At 39.2% G+C, this 14,434-nt stretch overlaps 1 protein-coding gene across 1 annotated transcript in view; it reads right to left on the bottom strand.

Moving 5' to 3' along the window:
- The window catches only part of MYO10 (myosin X), a 154,537-nt gene continuing 140,360 nt past the window's right edge, over positions 258–14,434 (bottom strand). The window contains exons 31-41 of the mRNA XM_021386465.1: positions 12,946–13,088; positions 12,291–12,485; positions 11,017–11,174; positions 9,591–9,714; positions 7,570–7,867; positions 5,699–5,906; positions 4,812–4,948; positions 3,782–3,902; positions 2,552–3,004; positions 1,978–2,169; positions 258–1,689 (exon numbers count right to left, since the gene is read on the bottom strand). Coding sequence (XP_021242140.1) covers positions 1,579–1,689; positions 1,978–2,169; positions 2,552–3,004; positions 3,782–3,902; positions 4,812–4,948; positions 5,699–5,906; positions 7,570–7,867; positions 9,591–9,714; positions 11,017–11,174; positions 12,291–12,485; positions 12,946–13,088 — 2,140 coding nt within the window. The 3' untranslated portion in view covers positions 258–1,578. The remainder of the gene's footprint in view (positions 1,690–1,977; positions 2,170–2,551; positions 3,005–3,781; positions 3,903–4,811; positions 4,949–5,698; positions 5,907–7,569; positions 7,868–9,590; positions 9,715–11,016; positions 11,175–12,290; positions 12,486–12,945; positions 13,089–14,434) is intronic.

Raw genomic sequence — 14,434 nt, 5'->3', positions numbered from 1 at the left:
TCATGGCTATGCAAATAGCAAATGCTTTACTTGCATACTGCCTGTGGAGTGGGATTGCTCAGTAGTCTTTCTCTTTTGTTGTTTTTGTGTAACTGACACACATCTTGATCAAGTAGGTCGTTTTGAGCAGATGGGAACTTCTCAACACAGCACAAACGTGCATCTTTTCTAGCAAAAGCACATATGGAGTCACACTGTGTTCTTGGCAAAATTAAGGGTTTGCTGCAAATCCAACGCCATATAGAGTGGAAACAAAAGACAATGCGTACATTTTCTTTATTGCTGGACTTGTTTGTTTTTGAGTAAGTAGGCATAATTCCTTAAAGGCTAAGCTTTTTAATAACAGTACATTTTTTCAGGTTTCTTTTTTTTTTTTTTTGTGAATTAAAAGATACCTTTGATCAAAGTTTTGCCTTATATTACAGTATTTCTGTACAAAAATAAAAGTCCAAAATCAGCATATTATTAGCTGATATTCCCCAATGTATTTACAGGGTACTGTCAAGAACCTTCATTAGGCAACCAGGTAAAATAGAGAACTCTATATTAAAGCAGTTGCGTTACACAACTTTGCATTCTCTACTCGACTCCGAATGGCTCCGACATTTGAGAGTCCAGCCACGACTATGAGAGAACGGTGCCTTTAAAAGAAAATATTAAAAACTTAAGCTGACATTATGGGGTATTGGAACCGATAACTGTATTTCCATATTAGGGCAGTCTATAAATATTCTCCACTACATCTCTATAATACAGCAGATACAGAATGCAGACTTCTGCTACTTATATGGTTATACATATTTGCAATAGTAAAATCAATGTAAGAAAATTTTGGAATTTACCTGTTAATAAAACTGCTTATAAAGTAACCATACAATTGTAACAACTATAACTCTGAACTATTAAAATGTACAGAAAGACTGTTTACACCATTGCACATACTTATTCCCTTTGCTCTGAAAGACTTATGAAATACAGAATAAAATTAGTCAAATTTACCGACAGCTCAAATAGGCATGTGCAACGTGCACATCAGTGGAGGCAAGGGGAAACAAAATGTTGGCATCTCTCAGGAAGGCTGCCAGCAGCTCTCCAAAAAAATATACCTTGCTCTTCTTCCCTCCCTCTTCCCACATATATGCAGACCAGTAAGTTAGTGCAGAATGGATGAATATAACTTCGTTTTCAGTGTTCTGAAAGGGTAAAAAAAATTCCCCTCGATTTTTATCAGCAATTTTAGGTCAATACAAGGCGGGTTTAATGTCATAAGGCACTTATTACTGCGTGTGTTGCAGTGGATCAAGTCTTAAGGCATCTGTTACATCAGCTGAAGATAATCATGCTTTGGAAACCTTTCAGCGAGCCAGCGGTTCCAGTATGTGGAACTGCCAGTGACTATTTCAGCTGATTTTTCCCTCCTCACCCCGTGGTCTTTCTAAAAAGAAGGTTGGAAGGTATTTTCCTTGCAAATTCTGGTTCTTGGTTATCTTGTCAACAGACGTGATCAGTATCACCAGGTCATTTCGAGGCCAAGCAGCGATATGTTCTGTTTAGAGCGCAGCAGAACTGGTTTTGTTTTCACCTGGAGCTGCCCTGACTTCCATGGCTACTCACTGATCGAGAGGTGCTGTAGCGTTTTTTCACAATCATACTGATGTAAGCTTTCATCAGCTTTGCAATGTCAACCACCTGCCAAAAGAACAGAAAGAACATCAAGTCCTGAGTGAGGTAACCCTATGTGAATGAATTCCTTTATACACTAACAATAGAAAAACTGTTGAGCTTTCAACAAAAGTCTTTTGCAGTTAAATAGACACACTCAGTATTTCCATCCATCTCGCTATGTCTTCCTTTTAGTTTTACAGGGATCTTTAAAAAATCTGGTAACATTTCCAGCAATTTCTTTCATTACCAAGTAGTCTGGCTATCAGAATAGGAAGACAATAGCAACAGAAGAAAACTCCTTCTTGCTCTTACCTCACTAGTCTCAAATAGCAATTCTCTCTCATCCACCACGATCTTGTAGGTGTTGGCAAGAGGTGCGCCGAACGACAAGATATGTTCATACTGAAACACTTCCAAAGGCCTGCCTTCCCCACGTTTGTAGACAGAAACCGCATCAGCGCTGACTCCAAGCCACAACTCTTGTGGGAATCCCCCTTCTTTGCACTAGAGGAAAGAATGTAAATTAAAAGTGAAGGTAACAGAGGGAGCCATGCCACACTTACTGTTGAGGTTCTTGCCTGTAGCTGTTTTGAAAAAAAAAAGTGTACTTCTAGTCCATCTTCGAATGCAGTGTTCTGTGCTTCTCCTAAACCTGTATGCAACCTATAAAGCACTCCGTCCCATAAAATATTTGCCTATTTAATGGTAAGTAGTGGATTTAAATGGCTACAGCGCATGCTAACTGGAGTATGCTTTTAATACATAACATTTTATTATATCAGCTGTCCGAGCATTATGATATGGTATTGATGATTTCACCACTGTAATGAAATCACCAGCCATACACTATAAGCTGTGTTTTGAGAGTTCAGAAGGTGTTACTCACCTCTACATCAAACAGCGTTGACCCATATCCAGGCCATTCCTTAATCAAAGCCATATACTTTGCCATAGCCTGCTCCTGGTTCATCCTCTGCAGTTTTTTCCATTTGTCAATAATACTAGTCCTGGAAGCTGAGATTTCCTCTTTGACCCACATGTCTAACATCTGATCCTCCTCAACCTTCTGTTTGCTGACAGAGCCGCTGCGAAAACTCCTCCGCAGCGTTCCTTCAAGAAAGCTGGCTCGTTTCTTCTCAGCCTTCTCTGTTGCAGTGAATGTTTTGGTAGACTGCGTAATCCGAGACTTCAGCTTCTGCAAGGGATAGACTTCCTCCAGGTCTGGTACAGTGGTATGCAGAGTGTAATCTCCCTGAAGGTACTGGAGACGCAAAGCTGCAAGGACCTGGAGGGTTTCTTCAGGAGCAGGATAGTGTCCTCTAATCACTGCTTCGTGAGCCTGAAAAGGGAACAAAGATAGCTTTTCATGTACAAAGTCTCTAAAAAGACTGAGAGAGAAACAGGAAGCAGACTTAGTACAAAGCAAATCCTGGATCTGAAATAAATAATCCATCACATCAATCAGGTGTGGTAAATTCTCATGGCAAATTTCTTGAGCTGGGTAGGGCAGGGTTTACCAGAAGAACTGCAAAGCAAGTGATGATCTTGCTCAAGGGGAGTTTGCTGTTACTAGACCAGCTCTTTGAGAACCCCATTGTGTAAGAGCAACTGGATTACTAAAAAGGAAAAGAATGTGTAAAGGGGAGAAAATCAGGACTGAAAGGCTTATTTGGGATGTCAGCTATGCATCTATCCATTAGGAAGAAATGGGTATCTAATTTTACTTACTGCATTTAATAATCTGACTGTGAAACTGATGTTTCCAGGCAAATGAGCAAAACTCTACCACAGCTTTGTAATAAACATCACTGAGAGAAAACAGTACGACTTTAAATTAATAATAAAATTCATAAAATGTTTTATGTGTTACTGCGGTCTGTAGCATAAGGATTGTGATTCTGAACCAAGACTCTTTCAAGTCCTGGTTCTCTGCAGAGCCAATTTAACTCTTTGGAAATTCAAGGTGAATCAGTTATGTCAGCATAAGCTGACACTTGCTGCTTGAGAAGCACATTTAATTAAACAAGACACTCAGTCAGAACATTCCCTGTAGTGACTACATCTCTTCCTTCTTCCTTCTCTTAAAAGTGCCTCAAAACAAAACCTATTTCCTTACCTGCTCAAACATGAAGGCAAATTCCACGCTATCTTTTGGGACGTTTTCTGTGTCCAAGAAGCAGTAGAGCTTGAAGTAGAATTTCCAGTGCATCTCCCCAGCTTCAGCAGTGGCGGCAAGCCTACTCATGTGTGTGGAAAGGGAAAGCGAGATCAGATCTTTGTAATCAAACTCCTTTCTAAATTGACACTTGAACAATCTAGGCACACGCTGAATTTTGCTTTCTTACACCTGGTATCAATCTGGTATTGTTGACAGCAGTTACTTTTTTTCATCGGTATACCTCACTCTTGGGGATCTGGAGATCTATTTATATATTTAGAGAGGAAAGCAAAATCAAGGAATTACAAATCTTGATTCAGTTCTCAGTCAACTGCTTCTAACACAAATTCTTTTAACAGTCTTTTATTTGTGACTCGGTCAACTGTTGATAAAAGCAACATTATTAAGTCCTGTTAAAAATGTGATTGCTCATTAGACAACATGTTTTTCCCCCCTACTATTATATAGATAAAGGAAGCTGATTGCCATGCATACAGCATAAGGATGACAAACAAGAATGTAGGCACTGCATTACATTTTCTTACTGCAACGCTACAGTAGTTTAAATTTCATTGGTAAGAGAAATGTTATGATCCGTTCTGTGGTGACTTCCACGTGAAGTTAGGCAGTGGTACTCGGAATGGCACTGACTGCCTGGAGTTCAGTTCTCCCAGAACTGAGACAGCTGCCATTTTAGTAATGGTGGGAAATTTTGTGGTACTGGAAAGGCAAATGTGAAAATAGTAATAAGAAATATTACTCCACTGGTGTCAAGTTTGAGGAAAATCAAACCCAAGTAAATAAGCAGCTCATTAATTTGTTTTTTAAAAAAAGAAATAAAGACACTTTTGTTCCACAAATAGGCATGTGTGTAATTCAGCTGTGCCATCACAAACAAGCAAGGAAAGAGAGAATTTAGCATTCCTGCCCTTGAAAATGTATTAACTGCAGCTTATTAGAGCGGTGAGAGAAAGAGAGGCACGCTCACTTTTCAAACTTTGCCAAGACGTCAGCCACAATGGTTCTGCTTTCAATTGCTTTATCAGTAGTTCCGTTGTATTCAAACAAAGCAAACATATTTCTGCTGTCCTCCATGGCCAAACCACGAATTAACTTTTCAACCACCTAATGAAAAACAGAGCATGAAGAACCATAGCATGGAAAGGTGGTACCACAGAGGCAAGACAAACAAACAGGTAGGAGAAAATTCAGAGCTCAGTTTTCCATTAAAATGCTGCTCAGATATTCTCATTGTCACTATTAACAGTTGCCAAATTCCAATTCAACTTTTATCTTACATAAGGATGATTCTTTTAGAATATGTATGTGCTATCACCTGGCCAGCTATCACAGAATCATAGAATGGCTTGGGTTGGAAGGGACCTCAAGGATCATCAAGCTCCAACCCCCCCTGCCACAGGCAGGGCTGCCAACCTCCACATCTAATACTAGACCAGTATATATAATATAATCCATTGTATTTCAACAACTCAGCTACAGTGTTCCAGCTTCAGCAAGCAAGGTGGCTCTCACACATACCAGGATCTACTGAAGTTATTCCAATAATGCCTCTACTGAGTTGTAAGTCTTTCCTGTATTTTTTCCTGCAAGAAAGAGCTGCAGCTGGTAATTCTCCGCAGACTAATTGTGTTCAGATGTTCATATACATTATATATATGTGTATATATATATATATATATATATATATAGGGTGGGGTACAGAGACCTGTAAGTGTTCACTCCCCTGAAAGGAACAACTGTGACCCCTCAACTGGTGGAGACCCCTCTGGTGCTTCTGAAGTTTAATGCTGCTACCGGCTGGAATTGTCACGTAAAGAGAAACTGGTTGTGTGCTGTTCTGTCACCACTTCTCACCTCTCCAGCTGTAGTGTGCGAGTTGATTGTAATCTTACAGGAGCCACCACCGTGGCAATAAACTGTAGATGTCATTTCCTGTCTGCTGATCAGAGCTTCTATTTCATCCCGTGATGGCACAAACTCTCTGCATTTGGTTTTCTTCAGAGATTCGTAAGTAAAAAGTGCATATTTCTCCATTTCAGTTCCTGGAAACTGGTCACGAACCCTGCAAGACGAAGATTACTTTAAGCTGCCAGTCTGTGACATAGAAAACGTACTTATTTGAGAACTGTTTCTTTCCTGAAAGTGACAAAATACCCCTGTATGCAGTATGCTATTTAATTGACACACTCAATGGTTCATCTTCGCTGTCAAGGAAAGTGTTCTAATGTGGTTTATACTGCAGGATAACACACATACGTTGGTCATTTTGTTCTACAAACCTAAAGGAAAGCAAAAACTGAACCGCCTTTGTAGCATTAACCATAGGAACACTGTAATGGCTCAAATTTGACAGCAATATAATAGTAATGATTTTGTTGTAATCAACGCCCCATTCAGCGGCTGAATGAAGACAAAACTACACTGATGTACCACAGAAAAAAATCAAATAGAATTTTGACAGCTCAATGTTGCAGTAGCGTCTGTTAGGCTACTTGATTTCTATTCCTGACATTCTTGAAGGTTCTCTCAAAATATTATTGAATATTCAGCAACAACTTCAATGAACTCATTTGTAATTATTATATATCCTCAAATATGATATATTATTTATTCATAACAAACTTTAATGAACTCCTAATTATTGAAAACTGTTGAATTTTGGTAGCTCTCAGAAGAGAGCATTTTCAAAACATTTTCAATGATAAAATACAAATTAAACCTTACTAGCTGGGAGAAGCTGGTAAGTATATAAAAAATTACAGAGATTGATGATATACACAGCATAAAAAGATTCTTGCAGGCTTACAGCAATGCTTTTAGATGACCGTGCAGCAACAGTGTTGAAACCTACAGGTATTGTATCAGGTGGCTGGATTTTTTTAACAAGTCTATTTTATGTACTGAGTTAAGTTAAGAAGGTGAATCAAGACTGATTCATTTTTTTGACTCTAACATTTATGTAAAGCGATTGACTTATTTCACTGATCTTACTTTGTTTGAAAGATGTGTCTTGAACTCAAGGCTTTTACAGATATTTATAAAATAATTACATTTAGCAAAGTGATTTACACAGTCCATGTTCTAGCACAAACACAGACAGGACTTGAAATTACTGAGAACAGTTTGTTGCTAATGAACTGCCTTTCCTAATGACACGCTCTTAGCATTCTTCCACTGCTTTGGAGCAGGAGGAGCTGGCAAAAATGGTTTTTGTTTTTTTCTGAACACTTGTTAATGTCTTAAAGTAGATCTGCAAATGGATGTTTTTACCTCAAGTACATCTTTCAGTGCTGCAGTCTTCTGTTATGTGCATAATACATACCTCACAAAACTAAGGAAAGAAGGATGAATAGTATTTTAGCAGGCTGATTTGGACAGTTAGGAATGAGACCTGGACATACTGGCTGTGAGTCATTTAAGCAACTCTACACAATTTACACAGTTAAAGAAAGCTCCCCCCACACCTTTTGTCAACATTAATGAATTATGCATTCAGTTTAGTGGGTTTTTGCTTGATTGCTTGGTTCTTCCAGTAAGAAGAATTCCACCTAGATCAACTCCAACAGTTTTCTTACAACTGTTTTTTCAGATTTATTCTTTAGCGTAACTGGTTCACCACGTGACTGCATGCTGTAGTCTCACTGCAAGATGTCTAAACACAGTTACACGTTGTGGGGAAAAAACAGTGAAACCTTTTTCTCGGTCTTTAGTTGAAAGCTCCTCACCTTTTGAGATGGAACTTGAGATATTTGAGGATGCTGCGACTCGGCAGAAATGTGCAACTCATGCAGGTGAGTATTTGCCAGCTATACAGGTTCCCCATGCTCCCAGGGTTAGGCACTTTATTGGTCTGCTTGATGAGCTGACAGTAGAGCTCATCTCGAAGAGGTCGTAAATCATGTCCTGTTTGGAGAATACCTTGAATTATAGGGATGGGATCAGACATAGACTCCAGCTGCTGTAAAGAATTAAATATCTTGATTGCTTCATCTTGCAGAGTTGTGTATCCTTTGTCTTTCAGCACTACAAACGAAAAATGGGGAGAACAGGGTTTAGACTGAGAAATGAAAGAGAGAGCACTCAGAATTGGCATAGAAATTGTTCAATGATATTTTACAGCCCTTATTATGTGGAATGTTTTCCCATTTCAAATGTATAGTGCCAACTAATTTTATGAGCTATTCTGCCACTGAGATTTGTTCTGAACTGCATGAACTACCATTTTGAAATTTCTGACAATTTAGCTTAAAATACAGATCTTGCTTGATCAGATTGTGTTGTTTTTTTTTTAATGGGGAAACTTCTTTCCAGAGCAATCCACGCTGCTGAAAGTGCATTGCTTTGTCACTGTCACAAGAAAGTGATAAGCTAATCAGATTGTAAGCGAGGTAAGGCATAAGTGTGTTATGGAAAGTGACAAAGATACGTGACATCACTTTTGTCTACTGCAGGAGAAGTTCAATTAAATCCAAACAATACTAATACAAGAAGATCTCTGCCACAAAACTTTCTTTTTAAGTGCTGGAACAGAAGGCGATTGGTTCTTGTACTGCAGATTATTCAGCATGGGCGCACAACTTTCACAATATACTTAAAAGCACCATACAGTACTTGGGTTTATGGGGTGGAAGAGATCACTCTGATGTCTGAATCAGTTAGGCCTACTGGCCATCAAAGCACAGAACTGTACAGACATATCCTACAAATACTAAGCTTCTAATCTGCCAGTATACTATTACAGAAAAGATAACTAGAACTCAACTGCAAGTCAAGGCAATAACCGAGCCTCAGTCTACCTGTGGAGCTCCATTTAGGATATGGAAGACTTTGGAAGGACTTCTACCTGAAAGGAAGCTCGCCTTCTCAGTCCATGGGGAACAGAGCAGCCATGCTGCACTTGTACATGGGACTAGGAGCTCGAGTGACAAGAACAGAACAGTGCCTTGCCTCCACTAGACCGGAGGAAGGGAAAGAGAAGGGAAAGGCTTCTAAGGTTTTACTTCTCCCTGTCATTTGAGCAGCAAGATATCATTTGAGTTATCAGGAAGTACCTTAGCTTTTAATCAGCTGTCAACCTCCCACCCACCTCCCAAGGATGAAGCTTCTGATCTGAGTCATATCTTGTTTAATACACAATTGCAACATAAGATAACTAAATCCACTTAAGGACATTAAATTCATAACCATCAATAGCTGTGAACAATTCATTTAAAAGAGACTTCTAAGTTAGTGACTGAACAAAGGATATTTAAAGACACGGTTACACATGTTTCAGGAGTAAACAAACCACTACTTTTTCAAATCATTTCCACTCACATCTTTTGTTGCTTAAGTAACACTTTCCACCACAACTGATGAACCTTACACTTGTTATAAATTGGAAACTGTGCAACTCCCTTCACAGGGTATGAAAGAATAATGATATGAGAAGGATACAAGGAGACTGAATGAATTGGGCTTAGTTCCATATTTCAGTGCCAGGCTTTCAAACTGTCTTCTTAGTTGCACTGGTGAGGGTACAGCAGCAACAGCAATCCTCCTTTCTGTAACACCCCTGTAGGAGCACAAGCCCGTGGTTCTGTGCTAGATAAAATGCTGTTCTCTACTTTATCTAAGAGAACAAGGAAACTTTTTTTTTTATTGGAAAATATGTTTTGCCTACCATTACTGTAATATCGCCACAGACTGAAAATTCATGTCCTACATATCAGTCATTCATAAGGAAAAGTATGACAGAAAAACTTACAGTTTAGATTGATATCCCCATATGGCAGCGGCAGTAATGGCGAGTGCAAGGGATGATGAGTGTAACGGAGAATAGGGTTTCTCTTATAGATCTGCTCAACCACATCAGCATTCAGGCAGTTTTCCTATTGGGGTAAGAAAAGAAACAGGAGTTTGGGTCCAGCATTAACAGTGATACAGGCTTTGTGCCTTCAGGTTCCCTGTGAAAAGATTAGTTATCTGTATAACCAGTGTTAGCTGGTACTAACTCCAGTTGTGGCTGCTGCGGCACTCTGTAGGCTACGGATGCTCACCATCTCCTAACCTCAGTACTTGCAAAAGCTTACTTTAGCTATGCAATTAAAATGAACCACAGTAGAGCTGCAGGAGAGAAAAATAAACTTTCATACAGTTTCATACTCCAGTATTTCATGACTGGAGTTACATCAAGGCGTCGGTCATCAATTTTTATTTAGAATTATTTCTACAGCAAAACTGATTGGCCTTTTCTGTTGTAACCTACAGGAACTATCATAAACCAGACAGCCCAGAAAAACAGCTGCTGTAAACCTGATGCACCCATTCTGACATCTAAACACTGTTCTTTCTTAGCCCAGCTCTGACAAATGCGTAACCACTATCTTCTGTCAATGCAGAACTTCCACATATTTCTACTGCTCTGAAGAACAGCTTTTGCAGTCCTGAAATTTAGACCTGATAATTCTTCTCCATGGCTCTCACTAAGGGAAAAGGTTAGTAGTTCTCCCCCTTGCCTCTTTTTCTTTTTTGTTTCTCTTCTGAGAAGTATCATCCCCTCTCCTGGAAGCAGAAATCTCCAGAAAGACGTCCTCTGGCTAGCAGGCAGTGTTTCCAACATCAAGCAGCAAGCATTAATTTAATACATTTCTCATCCTGCAGAAGCATGCTTAGCCCATGCTACCATATAGCAAGAGATGAAACACAGTGTAAGAACTATACTCCCAGGAGCTGTCTAGTCCACATCCTGGTGTGCTGCTCACAGTGGACATAGCTGAATAGGTCTGCTAACCCATGAACTCACACACTGCACTCTACTGCCTTGAACAGCGACACTTGGTAAGATACACAAACCAGTACAGCTTCCTACTGTTCCCATGGAAAAAAAAATTAACCCTTCTTCCCTCCGAGCTGCACTTCATACATGTTTATTCTTACATGTACATGTATATTCTTATATGTACATGTATATTCTTATATGTTTATTCTTATCTTTTAAATAGAAATTCCTTCAGCAGGTGAGTGAATATTGCAGGTTCCACAACTTCAGTCCACATCACTGCATGATCAGAACTCCTATTTTCTACTTTATTACCACATCTTGAAAAGCAACAACAACAACAAAAAAAAGGAGACTGCTTTCAAATATTTCAATAGCCCTTTATTTCCCACCCGCACCTGTGTGCGCCTACCTTAATATCCTGAATTAGTTGCTGAGTCGGGGTATCAATTGGCGCTTTCGTGTCAATCACATTCTGGATGGCACTTGACCAGCGGGTGGCTTCATTAAGTAATTTTGTATAGAGGCGGTAGCAATGTTTGCGTCCATATACAGTTACATTCCAGTAGCCTAGGACAGCAATAAATATTATTATTAATCACAGAAGCTACATCTGCAAAAATACCACAACTTCCATCTGAAAACAGGTGTAGTCCCCTCAGACACTGAGTGCTGAATTCTGGATCGTGTTGGCACTTTGTCAGAGACTAACAAGTTGTAAGTAAGTGCCATAATGCAGACACTACGGTTTTTAAGGAGTTTCTCCCCTTAAAAATGTGTAAGAATAATCTAAGAATACAGTCACCACTGCACAGCCTTCCACTTCACCCAGTAATCACAGTAAAAGTGATCACAGGACAACACTGTGGACTACTGTTAGTGGGACAGAGCTGGTGAGCCCTGCTTCTCCAGTCCTATCTGTAAAAGGAAAATCTACGGCTTATTTTGTATACGGGTCTTTCATTATCTATGGCACACATACTAACAGGTGTAATGCATGAGCTACTACCTCTATTTTAAAAAGTCATTCATTTCACACAAATGAAGTGGCAATTACGACAAGAAGAGCATTTCAATTCCAGTTCCCTCTCTGTATCATTGCACAGGCTTTTTTTTTTTTTTTTAATGAAGCAGCTTCAATTAAAGAAAATCTATTTCGCCTTTCACTAGCAAAATCCTCTTTGAAGCTTCGGTGACCCCAGTGAGATTACATAGGGCTGTCAGCAGTCGCTTCTCATTTGCAAACAGCCACGTCCGAGTTGAAAACCAGTTCTGAAAATGCAGTGGGGAGCTGACTCAGGTGTAGCATGTAGGTTAGCATATCCTTATACTTGCTCCACCAATGCTCCTCGGCACACAGAATAATGTATGAGGAGAGTGCTCCCCATTTGTCTTTCTCCAGGTATTTGATGTTAAGTGTAAGAGTTCAAGCTAACTTAGCAACAGTGCTCGTCTATGATAATCTGAATGTTGGTGAGAGCAACTTTGACTGCTGTGTACATTATTGCTTCTGTCTTTTGTCCAGTAAAGCCTTGTAAAATCCCTCAGTGACTTAGGAATCTGATTTGTTTACCAAACTGCAACTGTAATAATCCACTTAAAATATTCTTGGACAGTGTTTGTTGCATCACAAGGTATGTAGGACAGAAGGTAACAAAGCACATTTGAACCACAGCATACAATTACCCGTCTCTTTGAAGATTTTTTCATCAGGTGGGACCACTGAACAGAGGCTGTTTAGGACCAGAGTACCCAGTTTCAAAGCATTTTTTTCAGAACTCTTGTAGTAGTCCAAAGAGTTGTGCGTCAAAACAAACCAACGCTTCTTTAGTTTTAACGAAGACATCTTTGGGTTGTTTTTTACTTCCTTGTGCAGCCATCCTGTGAAAAACACAATTTGAATCTAACCTTTTTTTTTTAAAAAAAAACAAAGTTGGACAAAATTAAGTTGCTAAAAGTTAGCTGCGCAATTTTAATAATGAAAACATGATGTGAATTGTTTAGCTAACATATTAAACAACTTCAAGTAAAATCCTCAAACAGTTTAATGTTGAAAATACTGTATTATATCCACATGAAAACGTTTCAACTTTGGTGTACAATTAGAATAATCCTTTTGTCAACTTACAAAACTGATATTGTCCTCATTACAGTGATTTCTTACTTGGCTTATCAGGAGTATTCTTCAGTACACTTCTGAAGTACACTTCAGCTGTATTAATTTGTGAGTAAACTCCACTGTACAAAGATGAGACTCCAGCACTACCATACAGATCGTACGGGGAGACCAATCTCCTTTTGGTTAATGGCTCTTGTGCACTTTATTCAGCTTGGTTCTTACCCCTCACAATGAATTCTTGTCCTTCCACTCTCGTGTCCCCCTTTGACCTCTGCAGCAGAGTTATCCAGTGATGCATCTCTTCAGGTGTGTCAGCGTTGCAGTGAAGAACACGATTAGCGGTAATAATCACAAAGGAGTTGGGTCTATGAAAATAAATGAAGATCGATAAAGCCTTCACAATCAATGGACTGCTTAACTCACTTGCTGTCAGCATAAACACTACTCATTGTTTGCATTCTGTATTCAGATAAATACTGTCCATCTCTAGAACACTTATTTCAAAACCACTACGTCTAAAAATATTATGCATTTAAAAAGACAGTTACTTTAGATTCACACTGAAGTGTCAGGGCTCGCAATGGTGGAAGAGTTTAAATTAAACTGCAACTTGTCATATCTCAAATCCATTGTGAGAAAACCCCCAACCTTTAATCAGCTTTTGATCTTGATCAGAACTTTATTTCAGGGTCAGATTTATTTAGAGTGTCTGCTTCAGTAGTTACATTAGCTAAAACCAACTACAATTTAGAAAGCTCTATAGTGAAACAGCATGTGAACATGGACTCTTTTATTTTTAATGCAGTGCAACCCAATTTGCAGACAGTACAATCTATTTTTAATGAGCGTTTGGCTTTTATTCAATCCTCCACTAGGATTCAGTGAAGCATGAAGAACCAGCCCGAGCAAACTGTGCTGATGGCTCTCTGGATTAGACAGGCAGGTTTTTCAGCCTACAAACACTTCCTTTAACCCTTTACCATTAATTCTTTTCATCCTGGAACACACAGAATCACGGAGGTTGGAAGGGACCTTTGGAAGTCACCTGGTCCAACTCCTCTGCTCAAGCAGCGACACCCAGAGCAGGCTGCCCAGAACCACATCCATCTGCTTCCTAAGACCTGTATCAGATGTAGAAAACGGGAGTGATGCAGTCTGGGCTGCGCCATGCACTAGAAAGTCATAGACCTTCATTTTATTGTTCTGGCAAGAAGGTAATTGGGTAGAATTTAGAACCAGTTAGAATTGTTTGTGGGATTGGTTCACCCAAATACGATGGCGTTGTCCAAAACCAGTGTGTGCTGTTTAAAAGCTAGATGGAGGTCAGTATACAGGAAAAGTAAATAAAATAATTAGGAGGCAAAATTTAGAATACTGGGTAAAGAGAGATTACAGTAAAGCAAGTAATGTGAGATGTGTGTAAATAAGTTATAACTATGCAAATACAGAAAAATAGAAAGAAGGAATATCTTTAAATACTTTAACAGTATTTAATATTTAATACACTAATAAAGCAAGAGAAAATGTGTTGTCTGTGGGTAGCACTCAGCAGTGTGACAGAAGTGGGTAAGGACTGATCAGAATTTAATGTTTTGGTCAAAGTCACTTTGGTGCCGCAGCGCTAAATTATTCAGAAGGGATGCATGAGGAAACACGCATAGATGTGAAGTGAACAGAGCAATTCTGTTGATCCTGTGAGGAGGAGGCAGCT

Source organism: Numida meleagris, chromosome 2 (genome assembly GCF_002078875.1).
Source record: "Numida meleagris isolate 19003 breed g44 Domestic line chromosome 2, NumMel1.0, whole genome shotgun sequence".
Classification (NCBI taxonomy): Eukaryota; Metazoa; Chordata; class Aves; order Galliformes; family Numididae; genus Numida; species Numida meleagris.
The sequence above is the reverse complement of the archived record's forward strand: the minus strand, read 5'-3'. Positions and strand labels throughout refer to the sequence as shown.